General features: G+C 41.8%; 1 protein-coding gene across 2 annotated transcripts in view; it reads left to right on the top strand.

The window, feature by feature from the left end:
- The window catches only part of LOC149445821 (catenin alpha-2), an 845,912-nt gene that overhangs the window by 91,566 nt on the left and 730,160 nt on the right, over window positions 1-24,186 (top strand). For both annotated transcript variants that reach the window (XM_089653358.1, XM_089653359.1), the window contains exon 2: window positions 9,738-9,890. In XM_089653358.1, coding sequence (XP_089509484.1) covers window positions 9,738-9,890 — 153 coding nt within the window. The remainder of the gene's footprint in view (window positions 1-9,737; window positions 9,891-24,186) is intronic.

The raw sequence follows: 24,186 nt of genomic DNA on the forward strand, positions 1-24,186 counted from the left end.
CCCCATCCACACATTGGAGGTGGATGCAGGAATCCACCCCGCTGTGTCACTGTATTCTGGGAGACAGGGCGGTTGAACGGAAGTCGATCTGTTCAGCAACGCTGGCCACATATGGATCAAAAACTGGCCGGTCCAATCTTGATCCCTGAATGACCAGCTTAATGTGTTTGTAAACCCTTACTGTATGTAAGTCCAGTGAAGTGACTGGCCTGGGGTGAGACACAGAGATAAAACAAATCCTCCTACATATGTTGTACCTGTCTATCTGCAATCTTATTTTTTTTTTTCTCAAAGTGCAGAATTTATAAAGTTTGTCTGAACTGTCAGAAAAAAGGGGGCGGAGAGCTAAAATTACACACTGCAGAGCTTAGTGAGGAGAGCTCTGAGAACTGATTGGAGGGAAGAGACACCCCCCCCCTCTCACAGGAACAGAGCAGTGGCTGTCAGTCTGATGAAGGTCCCTCCCTCGTCACCATTGTTTTCTTGGTGTCAGGAAAAGATGTCAGAAGTGACTCATGCTGATAGCAGAGGAATTAATCAGCAGGATTGAAACAAGTACACACTATGGAGGGATGTGCTTTGTTCATAGTTCATGTCTGACTTTTACATCCACTTTTAGTCTCATGAGCGCACCCTGTATGAAATGCATGTTATTTTTTTTTATCTTTTGATAGAGTAGGAAAGGGTTAAAAACGGTGTTAGATTTTGTATTCTTCCTGTGTCCTCATAGAAAAGAATTGTCTTCTCTTCCTGTTCTGCCTGGCACTCATCACCTGGGCAGGAAAGGGGGTGTCTTCCTTATGGTAACAAAGGCAATAAAATTCTGGCAGAGCTTTTAAACCTTCTATTCTGTTCGAAAAAAAACCTCAGTTTGTGTCCCCATAGACAGGAAATAAGGATTTTTTTTTCTCACTTCCTGTTCTGTTACAACCATCACAAAATATAGGAGGGCACCAGATTCCTACATCTCCAAATGGGCAGTGATGTATTTAGGTTTCGTGCTGCCATAGGAAACAGGAAAATTGGAGAGACTCTGACACCGACCAACACCTCTCTCCCCCATGAAGAGAGCCTGACATTGACCAACAACACCCAACCTCCCACCCAAGAGAGCCTTCCACTACCACCGCCCCCCCCAAACACTGGCAACCCCCACCCCAGCAAAAGATAAGACACTCACCTTCAAAGTTCCGGACATCCCCAGGAACAAGAGTCAGGCACCATCAAGCAGCCTGCAGCCTCTCTCAGATACCACCTGGTCCCCATGCTGCGTGTGTCCCTTCTTACATTCCTTCTTTCAGGGGATGGCACTGCCCCCCTGAAAAATGCTGCTGCCCCCCTGAAAAATGCTGCCCTAGGCAAATGCCTTGTTTGCCTTGTGGTAAATACACCCCTGCAAATGGGGACACAGGTAGCAATAAAAAGATGACAAAATGGTAAATCTTCCTCACTAAGGCTAAATTTACACTTGTGCTCAGGGGGCTACAGACAGGCAGATGAGCTGTGTTTTACCCCCCCCCCCACTGCTTTGCTCTGAGACGCAAGCAGTTTACCCCTTGTGTTCATAGGACGATGCCATCCACCAAAATGACCAATATAAATAAATGGGTTTGCACTGCAAGCTCCCTGCCTGTTTTAATAGTGACAGGTCACAGTGGAGAGGATTTTAGGGGTTAAAACGGGCAGTGGGAAAACGGCAGAAAACCTCCTCCACTGCCTGGTAAATGGTCCCAGTGTGAGACCTTCCCTCTGTGTAGGAGCTTCCTGTGATAAAGACCAGTCACTGCTGCTCTCTCTCCTCGTGCAAGGTGACTGGTCTTGTCTCCTCCCCCTCAGGGGCAGTCTATAGTGGGTGGGACCTTTTTGATCCCTCCCAAAGCTCTGCTCTCTACACAGGCTATGTATAGCACAGTGATGATGTCACCACTACTTTTACAAGGTAATATCTGGATCTGCAAATGCATTTGGTGCGCACAACATGGATTTATATAATTTGTGTCTATTGAGAAATATATTTAAGTGAAAGTTTTTGTGGATAGAGCTTAAAAAAAAAATCCATTAAGCTTTCCAGTTTGGCAAGAGGACACAGGCATTACAGAACAAAAGACCATTCAGCGCTCTATTTTAGCTTCTGCAGCAAAAAAAAAAAAATCTACAGTACGTTGTAATTTTCATTTCTGCAATTACCTCCCCAAACTGCCGAGCCTCCGCATGGAGAAATTGGCCGTTTTTATGTTAGTGACCTGAGATCCCTCGTAGAAATCTCACATTAGTTTGTTCAGTAATACGACAGGCGTCCTCGCAGTCTGCCGCGCGTTTGATGGTCGTGTACATCTAATCTGGCCCCTTCTTGGCCTAATCCCCCATGAAGGAGGCAAATCGGAATATTCCTACTTGATCATGAGCTTCGAAATTACTTACCTGCGTTCGAGGCAGGACCGTCTTCCAGAGAATTTGGGGAGGTGTTGCCATGGCAACCACTTATCAATGGCGTACACAGAGCTCGTCTTCGAATCTAAATCAGCGGGAAGCGAGCTGAGTCTCCCAGCTGTCTGCATGCTACAAATGCCAGCAAGATGCTGATTGTAGTTCAGTATGGGCTGCTTGGATCGGCTTTGTTGGCTGCGTTTCTATAAGATCACTACTCCCGGAAGATTTGAGGGTCGGCCGCTGGTTAAGATGTATTCATACACACTTATGTCATTCTTCTTGTAGTGCTAAGTTCATACATTCCCTGCAATTTGTTCACGTCTTTCTAATGTCCTTGCAAATATAGTATGTCCAATCCCCACTTAAAGGTTAACTCCACTATATTTATATATATATATATATATATATATATATATATATATATAATATAAATGAAAGTGCAGCGCTAAGCAATAAATCTGAAAATTGTCCACTGTAAGTCCAGTCCATATAAACGTGCCAAGTGACAAATCCACAATGGTGATCCGTGTGGAAGTAGCCGAAATGCACACTCACCAGAAGGCGGATATATACAGTATAAGCAGTATATATCAAAAGCTCATGGATCCTTGGTCAAGAAGAAACTGGTCACTGTGGATTGGCCTTTCCTTTCCACAAGGGTGCAGAGCAAAATTCTTCCTCCTCTTAGTTGGATGCTTGAATTCCTAATAAGGACTCTGCAAAGAGGTACTCATGTTAGCTCTGCGCTCATTTTTCCTCCTCAGGTCATTCAAGTTAACAATTTTCAGATTTATTGCTTAGCGCTGCACTTTCATTTATATTATTTTGTATAAGTATTTATTGGTTACTTAGAGTGCTTAGCTGCTTTCTAGGATCAGCGCTCACTTTTTTCATTTTATATATATACATATATATATATATACAGTATACAGTTGCAAGAAAAAGTATGTGAACCCCTTGGGATTACGTGGAGATTTGCATGAATTGGGCATAAAATGTGCTCTGAACGTCATCTAAGTCACAACAATAGAAGAACACAGTCTGCTGAACATAATACTACACAAACATTAGATGTTGCCATGGTTTAATTGCACATAACATGTAAACATTCACAGTGCAGGGAGGAAAAAGTATGTGAGGCCCTAGATTAATGACTTCTCCCAGAGCTAATTGGAGCCAGGAGTGAGCCAACCTTGACTCCAATCAGTGTGATGATATTGGATGTGTTGCTGACAGCTGTCCTGCCCTTAAAAAACACATACCTGTTTTGGGTTTACTGGTTTCAAGAAGCACTGTCTGATGTGAACCATGCCTCGCAGAAAAGAGCTCTCAGAAGACCTACGATCAAGAATTGTTGACTTGCATGAAGCTGGAAAGGGTTACAAAAGTATCTCCAAAAGCCTTGATGTTCACGTGTCCACGGTAAGACAGACTGTCTACAAATGGAGAAAGTTTAGCACTGTTGCTACTCTCCCTAGGTGTGGTCGTCCTGTAAAAATGACTGCAAGAGCACAGCGCAGAATGCTGCATGAGGTAAAGAAGAATCCCAGAGTGTCAGCTAAAGACCTACAGAAATCTCTGGCACATGCTAACATTTTTGTTGACACATCTACAATAAGGAAAACATTAAACAAGAATGGAGTACATGGGAGGACACCACGGAGGAAGCCATTGCTGTCCAAAAAGAATATTGCAGCACGTTTGAAGTTTGCAAAAGAGCACCTGGATGTTCCACAGCACTACTGGCAAAATATACTGTGGACAGATGAAACCAAGATTGAGTTGTTTGGGAAGAACACACAACACTATGTGTGGAGAAAAAAAGGCAGCACACCAACATCAAAACCTCATCCCCACTGTAAAACATGGCGGAGGGAGCATCATGGTTTGGGGCTGCTTTGCTGCCTCAGGGCCTGGACGGATTGTTGTCATTGATGGGAAAATGAATTCCAGAGTTTATCAAGACATTTTGCAGGAAAACAAACGACCATCTGTCTGCCAACTGAAGCTCCGCAGAGGATGGGTGATGCAACAGGACAATGACTCAAAGCATACAAGTAATTCAACAAAACAGTGGCTGCAACAGCACAGAATACGCCTTCTGGAGTGGCCCAGTCAGAGTCCTGACCTCAACCCGATTGAAATGCTGTGGCATGACCTTAAGAGAGCGATTCACACCAGACATCCCAAGAATATTGCTACACTGAAACAGTTTTGTGAAGAGGAGTGGTCCAAAATTACTCCAGATCGTTGTGCAGGTCTGATCTGCAACTACAGGAAACGTTTGGTTGAGGTTATTGCTGCCAAAGGAGGGTCAACCAGTTATTAAGTCCAAAGGTTCACATACTTTTTCCTCCCTGTACTGTGAATGTTTACATGTAATGTGCAATTAAACCATGGCAACATCTAATGTTTGTGTAGTATTATGTTCAGCAGACTGTATTCTTCTATTGTTGTGACTTAGATGACGTTCAGAGCACATTTTATGCTCATTTCATGCAAAACTCCACATAATCCCAAGGGGTTCACATACTTTTTCTTGCAACTGTATATAGGGGCGGACTGACCATTTGGAAACTCAGGCACTGCTCGAGGGCCCGGGGTCAGTAGGGGGCCCCATGAGATGCCCCTGGTACCTTTTTCATAGGCTTTCTTGAGTTTGGGCAAGGACACAGGGGCCCCATGATCCCCTATTGCTCGGGGGCCCCATGAGTTGTCAGTCCACCCCTGTATATATATAGGCTCTGTGGCACCAACAACCATGCCACGTTTCAAGCAGGGGCGGACAAACCATTCGAACACTCAGGCACTGCCCGAGGGCCCGGGTCAGTCGGGGGCCCCATGAAATGCCCCTGGTACCTTTTTATAGGCTTTGTTGAGTGTACTTTGAGTGTGGAGGGTGATATTGAAGTTAATATTGTTTTTTCACTATATGAGGTCATGATTGATGACCAGTTTGTCATTTCACATTGTTTTGCACTTCGTTGTGTGTGGCACTAATTAGATCCTTGTTGGATCATACCACTATAGATTTGTTCATTTGCATGGTTATATATAATTTTTTATATTATCACCATATATTAAGGTATATATATGTTTTTCATTTATTATGCATTAGCACTGCACTATTATTATTATTAAAGTGTGTATATATATATATACTGTATATATTAGGACATATAGCATGCAGCAATGGAGGAAACAGTGCTAATGACTCTGAAGCACACCAGGGGTTAAAACTATTAAAAACTGCAAAGAGACCCAGTTATTAACCTGGACATTAGACCTCCACTTGCATGTTTCAGGCCACTTGTCCCTTCACTGACCTCTGATTTTTACCAATTAAGGGGCATTTTATCTCCGTTTGGTTCTACTTAAAAACCCATAATAACCTATATATTTCCTGATACATAACCTCTTTTGGAGCCTACTTTTTAAGTCTAGCTGGTCATTAATTCACAGATCAATTTTAACTTGTCGGAAGACCTGTATCTTTTGATGAAATAATACAGCTCAAAGCATGTCCGGGGGTATAACACCCGGTTAGATTTCAATGTCGCTAATCCATTCAGTTACCCAGTGACAACCATGTCGATTGCCTAGCCAGTTGCTGACTTCTTAAAGTAACTCAGTAAATGGCTGCAGTTGCTACAGTAACACACCGGGCTGTGTGCCAGGCTGCCTAATGATAGATTGGATCATGTGGCTGCATTATCAGTCTTGGAAAGCTGTCAAGAGTCACAATATCAGTTTAAAAATGAAGAATACATCTCCTAAAAGAGGCCTCACTCATACCGGTGACAGATATTAAAGCATAACTCTCTGTTCATTGTTTTATTTGTACATTTCATAGAATTGAAACCCCCTGTTCCCCTGTTGGCTCCTTAAAGCTGCCTGGGGCCTATCAGGACATTTTCCTCATCTGCCATGATAACTGCACATCTTCTGTGACCTGCCGGTCCTGGCTGTCTGCTCCGAAGTGCATTCCCCATATAGTCCTATACAGCACAGGCTTTCAACCCCAGGGGGTATGTCTGATGAGTTCCGGGAGTACTTCTGCTTGTCAAAGTGAATTCGTCATCGTAACGATTATGAATTTCAGCAGCTAATACACATAAACCTGGTCTCCTCCTCCCATGCCCATCTCCAGGACTTCTCCAGGGCTTCCACCATCCTCTGGAACTCACTACCCCAATCCATCAGACTGTCACCTTCCCTCCTCACCTTCAGGTGCACCCTGAAATCCCATCTCTTCAGAGAAGCCTCATCTAATTTGCTGATCTCCTCCGCTCTTCCCACCACTCCATCCCTCACAGCTATTTTCTCCTGTACCACTCTCCCCTCCCTCCTAGATTGTAAGCTCCAAGGAGCAGAGCCCTCGAACCCCTTGTGTATTGTATTGCATTGTTACTGTACTGTCTCGTGTACAGGGGCGGACTGACCATTTGAAAACTCGGGCACTGCCCGAGGGCCCAGGGTCAGTAGGGGGCCCCATGAGATGCCCCTGGTACCTTTTTCAAAGGCTTTTTTGAGTTTGGGCAAGGACACAGGGGCCCCATGATCCCCTATTGCCCGGGGGCCCCATGAGTTGTCAGTCCGCCCCTGCTCGTGTACTGTCTCCCATTATAATGTACAGCACTGAGCAAACCGTTGGCACTATATAGATACTGTATAATAATAATAAACAAAATATTCCAAGTTATTAGAAACATTGTAGATTGTCCAAAGAATGCTTTATCTAGCTAGAAAATGTGGAAAATGAGCTCCTGAGGTACTTCAAGTAGAACTGGAAGCTTTTTTTTATCCCTACTCATAGTGCCCTCTGCTTCTCTTGGAAACTCCCATGAGATATATGATTTACTAGTTTTTTATACTCACCTTTATCAAAGTCCTTGTGTTGGTCATGTAATGCTGCATGGCACCCTTTCTCTTTGCCTCAGACTGGACAGTCCTTAGTGATGCAAATGGAAATGCTGATGCTGAAGGTGCTTATTGCAGCATGCATTAAACAGTTCATATTGAGGTCTGAGCTGCTTTTTTTTCCACACTGGGATGCTGATGGTGTTGGTGGCAACGTTTTGAAAACCCTGGTGGTAATATTTGTGACCTTGGATTCCTAGATCTCCATTCAGCAAGAACATTTTAACTTAAGAGAATGCATCAAAAGGAGTAAGAAAAGGCACCTAAATCCCCTTTCTTCCCCATTCTGATGCTCGGTTTAAACTTCAGCAAGTCGTCTTCACCAGATCTAGATGGCTAAATGCATTAAGTTGCTGCCATGTGATTGGCTGATAAGCAATTGTGTTACCAAGCAATTGAACAGGTGTACCTAATAAAGAGGCTGGTAAGTGTGACAATTTCATTCCTGAAATGCCCACGGCATATGGTGGTGAGTCACAAAGCCATTCGCACTCGGCACGTTCTAACTTCCACCTGCCTGGGTCGCAGACCAGTTGACTCAGTCTTTATGGGTAGTTGAAGCAATAAAATGTGCGTGCATTGTTGGCAGAAAATGAGTGACAGGAATCTGGAGCATCACATTTTTTGTGAAAATTGGCAAAAGTGCAAGTGAAACTTTAGCTCTCTTACATCAGGCTCATGAAGAACTTTCCATAAAGAAATCAAGTGTTTTTCAAAGGCATAGGCTGTTTAAGGAGGGGAGGGAAAATGTCCACAATGACAGAAGAAGTGGGCAGCCAAAAACGCAAAGGATGGATGCAAATGTGGACGGAGTGCGAACCCTCTTACGCTCAGATCAAAGAATGATGGCAGAAGAATTGAAAATGAACAGGGAAACAGTGCGGCAGATTCTAAGGGAGGACTTGGGAATGAGAATGATTTCCACAAAGATGGTGCCTTGGATTTTGAAAGACGATCAGAAAGGTCATCGTCTAAAAATGTAATCTGATTTTTTGATTATGTGACCTTGACCATGACAAGCCTAATCGCCTATATTAACTTCAGAAATGTCTTTGATGTTATTTTAAGGTATATGCAGTACTATAACCTGTAAGGTAGTGCATGATTGGAATCTGAAGATACGTTTGCACAAAGCAAAAAATATGAAAACGTAGATTCCAAAGAGCATTACTTTGGATAAAAGTGTATGTAAATCCCAAAGTTTTCATTTAGTTTTGGATTTTTTTCTGTCCGTGCCCAGTTGGGTAGATATCCTTTTCCTCTCTGTCCCAGAGACATAACAGGAAGTTATTTCAACAAAGCGAGGGATGTCCCCTTCTTTGATAGCTGTCACCTAAACGGATGTCTATGTCAGAAAATGTACCCTCAACTCATGTTTTGGTGACAACCAGGGGCGGACTGACCATTTGGAAACTCGGGCACTGCCCGAGGGCGCAGGGTCAGTAGGGGGCCTCATGAGATGCCCCTGGTACCTTTTTCATAGGCTTTTTTGAGTTTGGGCAAGGACACAGGGGCCCAATGATCCCATATTGCCCGGGGGCCCCATGAGTTGTTAGTCCGCCCCTGGTGACAACTGTACTCTTTTGGATTTCCCAGGTTTTTTTGTCCCACCCATGGAAACTTGTTACCAGGACAAATAAGAGATTATATCTACCCAGTGCATCTGGGCATAGATATCATCTGCTCTATCAAAAAAAAAATGTTTTGACTATATGTATGCTTTAACATATTGGTAATAAGCTACTTGCAGCACTAGTGGTTATATGATCATACAACAGATAATTAATGGAGACATCAGCAAGAAACTACAAAAAAAACTTCTGCAAAGGTGGTTACATATATAGACCATTTGTCTGAAATATAAATTTTTTTAATATTAATGTATACTTGCCTGAACACAGAAAATAGTGGAGAAGAGAAAAATAGGAAAGTGTTGCAACTTAATTTGCCTTTAATCTGTGATTTACTAGTGCAGCCAGCTGCTGCAATCTTCAGCAAGTCTTTTGTAAAGAACTATAACCTCTTGGGATTCTGTGCTGTGAAACTATGCTCTAAACCACAAAGGTAGGTGTCTGGAACCAGAATAAATTATCATCCTTAGTATTTGTATGTTCAGATATAGGCAAGAGACTGACAAATTTAGCACATGGTATGGCCAGCTAATCTACATGAGTGCTGGGTGAAAATTGGAGATGCCACCTACCACATAGACTGTGGTCACTTTTTGGGTTTTAAAATTATCATGTCTGGCTGGAGTGTTCCTAAAAATTTAAAATTCAATAGTCTGATCTTCGTGAATAATGCTTGTAAATTTTTCTGATTTACATGTTAAATTGTTTTCCCACTAATAGAACATTTTTCTTTTTTTTTTACTTCTTGTTTGCTAGCTCCGGAAAGCTGTAATGGACCATATCTCAGACTCTTTTCTGGAGACTAACGTTCCCCTGCTGGTTCTCATCGAGGCAGCGAAGAGCGGTAATGAGAAGGAGGTAAAGGAATATGCCCAAGTGTTCCGTGAACATGCCAACAAATTGGTGGAGGTAAGCCTTTGTTTCACATCAAAAGATGTTCTTTCATGTTCCTTGTGAGGAATTAAAGCAGTGAGGATGGATGTTATATTACCTTTATGAGATAATGAGCTGTGCAGAGCTGGCTTTCAAGGTATATTTTTCCCCAAACCCCCAAAGATTTTCTTTTATTGTTGTTGAAAATCATACAGTGAAACCTGGATGTTCTGGTATGTAATGTGGTGGTATTTGGTAGAAGGATATGTACTTAATAAGGTATACTTGTACGTGTGTGCTTGATGCTTTACTATCTTAAGTCATAACTGGCAATAATGTTTGATTATGATGCACATATATACATCAGTAAGCAATGAACTCTAAATGAATGTATAAGTGAATAAAAACTTTGACAGAAAAAATTACCACAATCTATATGTATAGTACAACAGTCATTGAGTTTAGGAGAGCAAAGAAGAATAGAATCAAAGCTTAAAATGGCACATGTGCATAAATGTATACAGACCAGGCTGAATAAAAGAGACCCCACAAACCCAACGTTTCAGGGTTTGGGATGACCGCTGCATTAAGGAGTTTCTCCTAAGGCATAAACAATATGGTTCCCCCAATAAATGTGTTGAAGTTGCTCTGATTATAGAAGTGTCTACCATGGTCACAGGTTATAGGTTCACCATTTACCTGATATTAGGAATTACATTTTTTGAGCATAGGTGGAATGTGCCCGGAAAGGAAAACAAGGTAGTTATTCAGCTTTTTCAACTTTTGCAATATCATGAATGGTTTGAAGTTAGATAAAGCTGCTAAGGGCATCAGGTTTATGTGGTAGTGAGCCCTTGTAGAAAGCCAACTTGGGGCTACCCTGGGAGAGGTGTCTAATCCCTGCCTGCTTCTTTACCAGGTTCCTTAATAGTAGGGATGGTCATGCAGCAAGCTGGAACCAGGTCATGGCCTCCAGGTATGCCCAGCTGTCCAAATGGAGACTAATCATGTACAGTATGCTTTGTACAGATGGCAGAAGACAGAAATGGATCTGGGAAATGAGCTGCGGTCAGGGCGAAGGGCAGGCAAGCAAAACCGGTATATAAAGCTGGGGTCGGTACATGGGAAGTCAAACACAGAATACAGTAATACTAGCAACCCAGGAGCTCAGAGAAACAGGGAAGCTGCTCAGGCAATGCTGCAACGTAGAATGTCTTTTATAGGGAAACAGACTGGGAGGCAGGCCAGAAAGTGATAGAAAAATGGATTTAAATCCACAGTAGAGCAGGTGACGCCCATAGGTGAACAGAGAAGCCAACAGCACATGTGACTGGAATCTCAGGTCTAGCAGAACCACTGCAACAAGAAGGTAAGAATTTCAGAGGCAGGAAACTGAAGGCTACACTGTGACAAAGAGTTTGCAGCTTATAGTCAGATGAAGGTCAGGGCAGACAGTGCAGAAATGTAACCACAGATAATCTGAGGTTAAAAGATGCCAGAGAATTCTATGGTCATATAAGGTAAGGTCAGGACACCAAATAAGCCAAGGTCAGATACAATCCAGGAGCTAATATTTTACAATCTATTTGAAACATTCAGGAAAAAAATCCATATAAAAATATGGCACAGGAATTGGGCTACTGGGGACTATTTGCACAAGCAATGCTCTGCCAGCTTACTATAAACAGGGAGGCTACGATTCCAAGAATCACATTTCAAGGGGACTCTTTGTGCCAACAGTAGCTCAATAAAGACTCTCATCGAAGTGCAGGTTCTAGAAGTATCTGATGTTCACAACAGCCCCTTATGGTTGAGATGGGATTGGCTGCAGAAAAACAGTAGTACATGCCAGAGGTTAGACTACAGACAAATTTAGATTAAATCTGTGAAAGGATCAGGGCTGATGATCAAAAACTAAATCCAAAGCAGGTGACTGTTATCAGAAGAACGTTGCTAGGAAAGCCCAGCTCCAGTCAGAAGATGAGGATCAGAAACAGGTATCATTAAGTATCTAAGTTCTAGCCAGAGTTATACCAGAGGGTGTTCATGAATAGATTCCCAAACTCTCTGGGACCTTAGTGCAGTCATCGAATAGGTACACTAAATAGAGATTTAAGGGCACATCGCAGTACTAAATATGCACAAATAATGGTAATGCCTAAACAAAGTGTGTTCAAAACAGCCCCAAGAGTGGATTGTAAAGATACTACTATGTGCACATGGAAAGTTTAATTTTACATTGAAAATTAATTTGTGGCATTGATGGTGCTGTGGAGGATTTGGAATTGGCTGGCAAATTCCATTCACCTGTTGATACAAGTCATGTCCTTGGGTTGTACTTGGTGAAAAAGCTAGAGGTGCATGGATATCTGTTTTGCTTTGTTACAAATTTAGGAACCTTAATGAAATTGTTATAAACATTGCAATAGTGGTATATGCCTATGGTGATGGGGTTTTCTTAACATATGTGAGAAGAAATTATTTTACTGAGGTTTTGATGAGAGCCTCCAAGGTGTGGAAGTGGGTAGACTAGGAAGCTGATTTTCCTTGGGTTCCTTGAGGCTTTGGGTACTAGCAGAGGGGTCATTTTCATAGGCAACGGTATTGTAGATACAGGGTTGTGGGAGTGAAAAATATAAAGAAGTGTAGCTAGCGGCTAAAGGTCCCTCCCAACAACATCTTATTACCTCTTTATATAAACTACTCCTCAATAACGATTCTCTTGTTGATAACCCCCACCGTTATATGAAGAGATGGGAAGACGAATTTCAATGCCCAATCTCTTTGAAATGTTTGCAGATGATTTGGGACTCTGTTACTAAAACTTCTCGTTGTGTTGTGTATAAAGAAAATTTATATAAAATATTGATGCATTGGTACAAAACCCCTGTAGTGCTTCATGCGTTTAACCCCAGTCTCTCTGACAGGAGTTGGAGGTGCATGGGAGGAGTAGGCACCTTGGCACACATTTTTGGTTCTGTTCACAGATTGCGGGTTATTGGGCTATGGTTAAAATGGTCTTGGAGCAGATACTCAATGTTACTCTTCCCCTAGACCCGCTACACTATCTTTTGGGGCTACCCTTTAGGGGTATTTCTAAGCAATCTAAGAGGTTGGGAATACATATTCTGATGGCTGCTAGATGGGTAATACCACGACTCTGGAAATCAGTTGATGTCCCCACATTAAATCATCTTTTAAGAGCAATCTCTGAAATCAGAGAAATGGAATATCTTACAACTCTAGTGGGTGACTACTCAGGTAATTTTCGATCTATTTTGGAACCATGAGATCATTCCCCCTTTGGTAGAAGTTCTTCCACTACCCCCCCTCCCCTCCCCTTATATAGCTCAGATACCTCTTTACTTACTAAGCCTCTGACAACTACTGTAACCCAACAATGTGCAGAGTTTCTGTCATTTGGGTTTTTGTATTATATAGTTTACCATGCTGTCTAATTATGTTCAGATTTATTTTGTTTCTGTTCTAATTTATATTGATTGTGGATTTCTTTCATTGCAACGTTCACACCTAAAGTGTTGTTGTAACTTTGTTCTGAAAAAAATGGGCTTTGGCCGTAAATAAAAAAAAAATAATAAAAAAAGTGTAGCCTGATAAAAGCATTGTAAATGACATGAAACAATGATGGGGTACTCTTTATTGTAATAGCCAAGTTTGAGAACCCTATTAGTGTAGTCTTTCCTGGCTCAGAACTTCTTGTTGGTTCAGAGACTAAAGAATGGGGGGTGGGGCATAAAGGGGGGTACTGTAAGGATTTGCCTTGAGAATTTCCAATCTTAAAGAACTGCCTTGGGCATTCACAATCTGCTGGTTATCACTCAGCACTGCAGCTTGGGTCTCTGCAATGCATGCCTGTCCTAATCAGTAGTAGAAGTTTAGCCTTGGCCTGTGGATAGAAATCTGTCTTTCTCTAGCATAAGTCTAACCGTTCTGTTGTACTCAGTATCTTTGCTTGCTCTGAACATTGGACTGTTAGGCTGTTATCTCTGCTATTGTAAGTGTAGTCCAGAAGTCAAGACGTAAAGTACTCTCCCATCTCTCCTGTGTGTTGCCTGTTGCATCCGGCAACAAAGAAGGTCTACTGAACTCTGCAATAGTTTGATCAGCGCCAGGCGGAATTCACAGCATTTAATTTAACTATTCTTGATTAGGGTACAGGTGCGAGCTGCAGAGATCTAAGCTGTAGTAATGACAAGGAAATGCTGAGGGCTCAAGGATGATTGCTAGAATTGTACTTCTAAGGTGTGCCATCAATTTACAGTCAAACTTCCAAGGAAGATTTGGATCCATTAATACTGACATTTTTTTTACTTGCAAGGTTTTTTATTCAAATTTCCATCAGTTATGAGAGATTACAAACAGATCTACATCAGATCAGGTCATAAAAATTGACAAAAAGAAATACAGAAAGGGAACAATGGACCAGTATATTTTAGACATACATCAGGAATCCCCTTAGTCCCCATCCACAAACAAGAACCCAGATTAGTAAATATTATGAAGGATCTAAGTCAGGGGCGGACTGACCATTTGGAGACTTGGGCACTGCCCGAGGACCCGGGGTCAGTAGGGGGCCCCATGAGATGCCCCTGGTACCTTTTTTAAAGGCTTTTTTGAGTTTGGGCAAGGGCACAGGGGCCCCATGATCCCCTTTTGCCCGGGGGCCCCATGAGTTGTCAGTCCGCCCCTGATCTAAGTAGTAACATTTTTTTCACATGAGGCTTTCTATATGTGAGAGACAGCAAAAGGCTTGTGGTGGGTGCATATGAGAATTCTTCTCCTGCTTTAAAGTTTTGATTACCAGAGGTAGAGAGCTCAGTCTCTATACCCCCAAAGTCTGACACAATGCACTAAATGATGGAGGAGGAATATTCTACAATCGGCCCCATAGACCAGACTCTCTTCTGTGAGTCAAACCATCTGTTTCTATGGATTGAGTTGAGTCTTAAATAGCAATTTTGTCTAAAAAGTATAATATAAAAATCCATGTATTAAATCAAAGTGGTTCTTTAACCACTTACCCTCCTGAGGATATACCACCCTTCCTGACCAGGCCATTTTTTGCGCTACGGCGTTGCATTACTTTCACTGACAATTGCGGTCATACAACTCTGCACCCAAATGAAATTTCCGTCCTTTTTTCGCATGAATTGAGCTTTCTTTCGGTGGTATTTGATCGCTTGTGCGTTTTTTATATTTTGCGCTGTAAAAAAATACCAACAATTCTGAGAAAAAAAACTATATTTTTTACTTTTTGCTATTAAACATGTCCAGTAAAAAAAAAAATCTAATTTCATCATAAATGTACGCCAAAATGTATTCTGCTCCATGCGTTTGCTTAAAAAAAATCCAAATACATGTAAATTAATTGGTTTACGTGAAAGTTATAGCATTTACAAATGGCGGTATATATATACTATATTTTAAAAATGTTTTACTAGTAATGGCGGCGATCAGCGACTTATAGCGGGACTGCGGCGGACATTATGACACTGGGGGGGAACTGACATGGTGTCACTGACATCCCCAGTGACACCAATACAGTGATCAGTGCTAAAAAAAAAGCACTGACACTGTACTAATGGCACTGGGCAAGAAGGGGTTAACATGAGGGGTGGTCAAATGGTTAACTGTGTGCAGGGAGTGTTTTACTAGGGGTCAGTGTGCTTTCCTGTAATCACACAGCTCTGGATGGCTGTGTTGTGCACAGCCATCCAAAGCAGTGTGCCCGAGCTGACAGGGAGGAGGACTGTTAGTAAACAAAACAGTCCTCCTTCCCGTCGGAGATCTTCGGAAATAACCGGGTTCTAGAAAGTAATTACTGGCTGGGATTGACGCACGCGCCTCCTACCCGGAAATGCGGAATCATGTAGCAGTATTTCTGCTATAGGGTGGATGGGAAGCGATTACAGAAAACATTTCAAAAGAAAAAAAGTTTTATTAACACTAAAAATTGTCATCAGCATTTTTTTTTCTAGAAAGTACATTCATAAAATAAGCAATGTATACAAATCCAATAGAGAATCTTAATGTCATTCAGGCTACAAATGGGTTAACACACTTGAGTCAGACTCCATTTCATTCTTATATTTGAACTTTTCCCCATTAGAATAAGACATCAATTACCACAACAGCTTCCAATGGACAAAAGTGATGTAAAAATTGGAAATTTACTACGCTGTATAAAATTAGATGGAGCCTGCTAAATGGAAACATAATTATAGTAAGATAGACATTTTCTTTGCCATTTAGGAAGTAAAAGCAATGCATTTTCTGAAGTAAATATAGATAAAACTTAATTTTAATGCAATATTAGAATAAATCGGACTGTGTTGGAAATTACACTGTGGAAATATTACCTTTCTCAAGTACAAATATTTTTTAATTTTAACTTTATTTTAAGTTTTAAGTGTCTCTGTCCTCTGTGCTAATCAGGGTAAATGTGATATTATGCAGAAGGCACCATGGATTAATCTCAATCATCTAATCTATGGCAAGACTTGATATTTGCTGTTTACCAATGGATTCTATCCAAATTAACACAGCTAAAGCAATTTTGCTGAGCGGAATGGGCCCACATGTGTACAAAATGAGACTTACCCGTATTTTTGCTCATGCAAGGCAAAGTAAAAGACTTGGTTTAATGCCCCCCTTCCCTCCCCAGAAGCACATGCTTACCTTTTATTCACTCCCCCACTCCTTTGTTCAGAAACTACCCAATACTTCTGGATATGGAGGTTTGTGTCCATGTGTCATCTCTGGTTCTTGGTAATTGGTCCAACTCACATGGGGTCTAGCTTACCTTTTGCTATGCTCTACATAGACAAGGCACAAGCTCACTTTAAGCCAATGTTGGTTCTAGCAAGCGTTGGGTTGGGTGTTGAGAACATAAGCAACCCAACAAATGTATGCTTGTTTGTTTAATAATCTTTATCTACATTCTCTTTTTGTCTTTGTGAAACTTTTTGCAAGAAAACGTCAAGTAGTAAGACGTAGCTACTCTTGTAAACAGTATGCCTGAAATACAAAAGAGTTTGGTTGAAGTGCTTGGAAGAAACTTTCATGTCCTCCATATCAGATGAGGTTTAAGGTCTAGAGATGACCCTTCATTAGGCTAAACCAGCTAGGGAACCTCAATTACCTGGGGCTATCTATCTGATTTAGGCAATGTCCTCCTATTTCGGAGTTACTCCTTTTATAGCACAAGACACACCTATATGGTCTTAATTTCCGAGACAATTGTCTGCCCTACACCTTTTGGTTACTTGTCAGTAGTGTGCCCCTGTGTGTGCTAGTCTATTCATTCTGTTTATGTTTTGTACTTTTGCATCAACACCAAGAAACAGAATTTTTAAAAGAGTCTTAATAATTCTATCCAACAAAAAGTGAGACCTTACCATGTAGCTATGGATAGTTGTCCATACTGTGCATGCATCTACCAAACACAGTGCTAGAGTGCAGTACAGGCAGTGGCCCATACTGAGCAAGCATTGGCCAAACATAGCACTACATAGTTGGTGGTCCATACTGTGCATGCGTCTACCAAACACAGTGCTAGAGTGCAGCACAGGCAGTGGCCCATACTGAGCAAGCATTGGCCAAACGTAGCACTACATAGTTGGTGGTCCATACTGTTCATGTGCCTGTTGAACACAACACCAAAGTACAGTATGGGCAGCAGCATGCACATTCGTTGACTAAACACGGCACTGGAAAACTCACAGCCCATACTGCACATTCAGCAGGAAGTGTGTAAAGAGTCATGAGCAGGGGCGAACTGACCATTTGGGAATCCAGGCATTGCCTAAGGGCCCGGGGTCAGTAGGGGGCCCCATGAAATGCCCCTGGTACCTTTCATAGGCTTTTTTGGGTGTGGTTTGAGTGTGGGCTAGGGCTTAGGGGCCCCATGAGTTGTCAGTCCGCCCCTGGTCATAAGACATGTAACCCCAAAGATTTGGAGTTCTGATGATCCCAGGGCTTGTTCCCCAAATGGAGGTTATGGGAAATGTTGAGTAGAGGGACACAGGAATGGGAAAATCATGACAGCTAAAAAGTAAGAATAGGGGTCACAAGAAAGAAAATAACATTTTAGTATCTACTTTTGGAGTGGATTTTCATGTAAAGAGCAGTATATCAATGTAGGTTTAATACTACTTTATTTAAACTCTTAAAAACCAGACTTACCTACATGGAAAGGATCACTCCAGCAGGTAAAAAATGATCCCTTCCAGTGGGGATGTGCTCACACTGCAAGGGAAATGGCATGTTTTGTGTAGGGGAAAGGAGAAACAGTTTACTTGCTGTACCTAATCTTCTGCTCCCCAGTAGGTGGCTCCCCCCCCCCCCCATTTAAAGTGGTATTAAACCCAAAGCCAAAAAAGGAACATATTGCAGCTTACCAAGCATTAGATGTGGTGACTGCATTAGTTTTTGTTTAGGCTTTGTTTCCCTGTGTTTTCACCTGGTGATCTGACCAGTAACACACCTCCTATATTAGGGCTCCCCCACTCTGGATGAAGGCTCACAGGGGCACCTTTTGCACAGCAGCATTGTCAGTCTGGGGGGAGGGGAATGTTAGAATGACTAGCATTTTTAAATACACTAACAAATCAAAGCCATACTCCAACTAATATTTTATAAGCCGTTACAGCAAACTATTTTTCCTCTTCGGGATAAAGATTTTAAATGAATATATACAAGTTGACTATTGTAAGCACCCCTATCAATGTTAAATGGTTCGTCTTATCTCTGTAACTCATTCTACTGGAGAGCTTGTTCTTTTGAAAAACAACAGACTTCCTCGCTGGATCACCAGGTGAAAATAGAAGAAAGAAAGCCTGAAAAAGCAAACAAATGCAGCCATCACATTTAGGAAATGGTAAGCTGCAATATAATAAATGTTTGCTTTTGGGTTTAATACTGCTTTAAGTAAGCAGGGTAGAAAACTGCAAGCAGTGGTGATAATCTGAGCCAATCAGCTAGGTTCTCTGTGTCTACTATATGACTTTAAATGCACAGTCGTTGATTTGGATTGGAGTGTGCCTTAAAAGTCGCCTGCTGCCACACAGAAGAAAACAAGGTGTACGCGGTCCTGATGTCTACTTAGCGAGTTTTGATTAATCCAGGCTTTCTGCACTCTGAAGAGGTAATTATCAACTATTTGTTTCTATCTAAATTGTTTCCTATTCATAAGGTGGTAGCTTGAAGAAAGATCTTATGGCCCTGAGACAAGCAAATGAATCTTGTTTGTTTGGTAATGATATCTTCAGTGCTCAGGAGGTAGATTCAAATGATTTGTGAGCCGTCGGTTGCTAAGCAGCACGAATCTTTGAAAATAATAATAATAATAAGTGCGGAATGTCTGAACTCCTGTCAAAGTTTCTTATCTCTGCTTTTTCTGGACAATAGAAAACAGCATGGGATATGAGAAACTTGGAGTTATCAATTAGATCAAATGGTAAGTTGTGCGGGAATTCATAGTATGCCCTGGGTGTGTCCTTTTTTTGTGCGGGAATGCATAGTATACCCTGGGTGTGTCCATTTTTTTACATTTTCCTTTTTGTGCGGGAATGCATAGTATACCCTGGGTGTGTCCATTTTTTTACATTTTCCTTTTTGTGCAGGAATGCATAGTATACCCTGGGTGTGTCCATTTTTTACATTTTCTTTTTTGTGCGGGAATGCATAGTATACCTGGGTGTGTCCTTTTTTTACATTTTCTTTTTTGTGCGGGAATGCATAGTATACCTGGGTGTGTCCTTTTTTTACATTTTCCTTTTTGTGTGGGAATGCATAGTATACCCTGGGTGTGTCCATTGTTTTACATTTTCCTTTTTGTGCGGGAATGCATAGTATACCCTGGGTGTGTCCATTGTTTTACATTTTCCTTTTTGTGTGGGAATGCATAGTATACCCTGGGTGTGTCCATTTTTTTACATTTTCCTTTTTGTGTGGGAATGCATTGTATATCCTGGGTGTGTCCATTTTTTTACTTTTTCCTTTTTGTGCAGGAATTCATAGTACACCCTGGGAGTGTCCATTTTTTACATTTTCCTTTTTGTGCGGGAATTAATAGTATACCCTGGGTGTGTCCATTTTTTTACATTTTCTTTTTTGTGCGGGAATGCATAGTATACCCTGGGTGTGTCTATTATTTTACATTTTATTTTTTGTGCGGGAATGCATAGTATACCCTGGGTGTGTCCATTTTTTTCCATTTTCCTTTTTGTGCGGGAATGCATAGTATACCCTGGGTGTGTCCATTTTTTTACATTTTCCTTTTTGTGTGGGAATGCACAGTATACCCTGGGTGTGTCCATTTTTTACATTTTCTTTTTTGTGTGGGAATGCATAGTATACCCTGGGTGTGTCCATTATTTTACATTTTCCTTTTTGTGTGGGAATGCATAGTATATCCTGGCTGTGTCCATTTTTTCACATTTTCTTCAAATATATTGTAACATTTTAGTTTCAGCTACAGTTTCTTTAGGTTTTTGTTGCTTGAGAAAGTGGGTAATTGGCACTGAAATCTGATATATATACAGTATATACTGCATACAGAGCTTTTTTTATCAGAGAATAGGTGCAGGTACTCCCCCTTTTTTGTGTCACCCCTTTTCTCCGCCCCTACCCACCTTTTGAGCACTGTCATTTGGTTCCACCCCCTACCCACCTCCCAGTACTGCCCTCTTTCATTTTTTGGTGCTAAGTTAATTTTTATGAAATGTATTAATGATAACAAGAAAAGCAGTAAAATAGATCTCCCGCAGCCAGCAACAATTGCCCCCCCCAGCAACAGTATCTCTCCAACAACAATAGATCTCCTGAATCCAGCAACAATAGACCCACCAGCAACAGTATCTCTCCAACAACAATAGATCTCCTGCAGCCAGCAACAATAGACCCACCAGCAACAATAGATCTAAAACCAATAGACCCCCTCAGCAACAGTAACCCCCCACCAGCAGCAATAGATCTCCCAGCAGCCACTATCAATAGACCCTCCAGCGGCCAGCTACAATAGACCATCCCTCAGCAATAGCAACATAGGACGTCCCCTCTGCAAGAATAAATCTCCCCCAACAACAATAGGCAACAGACGCCAGCATCAATAGACCCTCCAGCACACCCCAGCACCCATTGTCATTTCATTGCATATATATAATGCTGGAGATGCGTTCCCCCGCATTACCACTAAAAAAAGTCATATATATATATATATATATATATATATACAGTGGGGAACAGAAGTATTTGAACACCCTGCGATTTTGCAAGTTCTCCCACTTAAAAATCATGGAGGGGTCTGAAATTCACATTGTAGGTGCATTCCCACTCTGAAAGACAGAATTAAAAAAAAAATTCAGGAAATCACATTGTATGATTTTTAAAGAATGTATTTGTCTTGCACTGCTGAACATAAGTATTTGAACACCTGAGAAAATCAGTGTTAATATTTGGTACAGAAGCCTTTGTTTGTAATTACAGAGGTCAAACGTTTCCTGTAGTTCTTGACCAGGTTTGCACACACTGCAACAGGGATTTTGGCCCACTCCTCCACACAGATCTCCTCTAGATCTGTCAGGTTTCAGGGCTGTCGCTGAGCAACACGGAGTTTCAGCTCCCTCCAAAGATGTTCTATTGGATTTAGGTCTGGAGACTGGCTAGGCCACTCCAGAACCTTGATATGCTTCTTACAGAGCCACTCCTTGGTTATCCTGGCTGTGTGCTTCGGGTCGTTGTCATGTTGGAAGATCCAGCCACGACCCATCTTTAATGCTCTGACTGAGGGAAGGAGGTTGTTGCTCAAAATCTCACAATAAATGGCCCCATTCATCCTCTCCTTAATACAGTGCAGTCGTCCTGTCCCCTTCGCAGAAAAGCACCCCCAAAGCATGATGTTACCACCCCCATGCTTCACAGTAGGGATGGTGTTCTTGGGTTGCAACTCATCCTTCTTTTTCCTCCAAACACGACGAGTGACGTTTAGACCAAAAAGTTCTACTTTGGTCTCATCTGACCACATGACTTTCTCCCATGCCTCCTCTGGATCATCCAGATGGTCATTGGCAAACTTCAGAGGAACCTTCCGTGCAATGCATGATTTGAAACCATGACAGCGTAGTGTTCTACCGACAGTGACCTTTGAAACTGTGGTTCCAGCTCTCTTCATGTCATTGACCAGCTCCTCCTTTGTAGTTCTGGGCTGATTCCTCACCTTTCTTATCATCAGTGATACCCCACGAGGTGAGATCTTGCATGGAGCCCCAGTCCGAGGGAGACTGACAGTCGTCTTTAGCCTCTTCCATTTTCTAACAATTGCTCCAACAGTTGATCTATTTTCACCAAGCTGCTTGGCAATTGCCCCGTAGCCCTTTCCAGCCTTGTGGAGGTCGACAATTTTGTCTCTGGTGTCTTTGACAGCTCTTTGGTCTTGCCCATGGTAGTAGTTGGCGTCTGACTGACTGTGGGGTGGACAGGTGTCTTTAAAGAGCTCAGACAGGTGCTATTAAGTTAGATTAATGAGTGGAGTAGAGGTGGACTTTTTAAAGGCACAGTAACAGGTCTTTGAGAGCCAGAATTCTTGCTGTTTCTTAGGTGTTCAAATACTTATGTTCAGCAGTGCAAGACAAATAAATTCTTTAAAAATCATACAATGTGATTTCCTGAATTTTTTTTTTTAAATTCTGTCTCTCAGAGTGGGAATGCACCTACAATGTGAATTTCAGACCCCTCCATGATTTCTAAGTGGGAGAACTTGCAAAATCGCAGGGCGTTCACATACTTCTGTTCCTCACTGTATATATATATATACATACAGTATCTCCCAGAAGTGAGTCCACCCCTCACATTTTTGTAAATATTTTATTCTATCTTTTCATGTGACAACACTGAAGAAATGACACTTTGCTACAATGTGACGTAGTCAGTGTACAGCTTGTATAACATGTAAATTTGCTGCCCCCTCAAAATAACTCAACACACAGCCATTAATGTCTAAACCGCTGGCAAAAGAAGTGAGTCCACCCCTAAGTGAAGGTGATGCTTTAACTAGAGATGAGCGAATTATTCAAAAATTCGATTCGGCTGATTCGCTGAATTTGAGGAAGAAATTCGATTCAATGCAAATTTATTCGCTGCGAATTTAACTTATAAAAAGGGTTTCTAGGCTTCAGAGAGCCTTTATATTAGTGCAGAAAACTGTACCTTTAATTTAAATCCCCTTGGAGATGAGGAAGGAGAAGGAGAAGGAGAAGGATGAGAAGAAGGAGAAGGAGAAGGATGAGAAGAAGGAGAAGGAGAAGGATGAGAAGAAGGAGAAGGATGAAAAGAAGGAGAAGGATGAGAAGAAGGAGAAGGATGAGAAGAAGGAGAAGGAGAAGGAGAAGGATGAGAAGAAGGAGAAGGAGAAGGATGAGAAGAAGGAGAAGGATGAGAAGAAGGAGAAGGAGAAGGAGAAGGATGAGAAGAAGGAGAAGGAGAAGGATGAGAAGAAGGAGAAGGATGAGAAGAAGGAGAAGGAGAAGGATGAGAAGAAGGAGAAGGAGAAGGATGAGAAGGAGAAGGATGAGAAGAAGGAGAAGGATGAGAAGAAGGAGAAGGATGAGAAGAAGGATGAGAAGAAGGAGAAGGATGAGAAGAAGAAGGATGAGAAGAAGAAGAAGGATGAGAAGAAGGAGAAGGATGAGAAGAAGGAGAAGGATGAGAAGAAGGAGAAGGATGAGAAGAAGAAGAAGGATGAGAAGAAGGAGAAGGATGAGAAGAAGAAGAAGGATGAGAAGAAGAAGAAGGATGAGAAGAAGGAGAAGGATGAGAAGAAGAAGAAGGATGAGAAGAAGAAGAATTCCAAGCCGGCAAAAAGTGTATCTGCAGAGCTCCGCTATTTCTTAGCGGAGCTCTGCAGATACACTTAGCGGAGCTCTGCAGATACTCTTTTTGCCGGCTTGGAATTCTTCTTATTTTCATCCTACTTCTTCATCTTCTTCTTCTTCATCCTCATCCTCATCCTCTTCTTCTTCTTCTGAGGATGAGGATGAAGAAGAAGAAGAAGAAGAAGAAGTAGGATGAAAATAAGAAGAATTCCAAGCCGGCAAAAAGTGTATCTGCAGAGCTCCGCTAAGTGTATCTGCAGAGCTCCGCTAAGAAATAGCGGAGCTCTGCAGATACACTTTTTGCCGGCTTGGAATTCTTCTTATTTTCATCCTACTTCTTCTTCTTCTTCTTCTTCATCCTCATCCTCATCCTCTTCTTCTTCTTCTGAGGATGAGGATGAAGAAGAAGAAGAAGAAGTAGGATGAAAATAAGAAGAATT

The sequence above is a fragment of the Staurois parvus genome, unplaced genomic scaffold (assembly GCF_062004578.1).
Source record: "Staurois parvus isolate SC_StPar_1 unplaced genomic scaffold, SC_StPar_1.0 ptg000708l, whole genome shotgun sequence".
In the NCBI taxonomy this organism is placed as follows: domain Eukaryota; kingdom Metazoa; phylum Chordata; class Amphibia; order Anura; family Ranidae; genus Staurois; species Staurois parvus.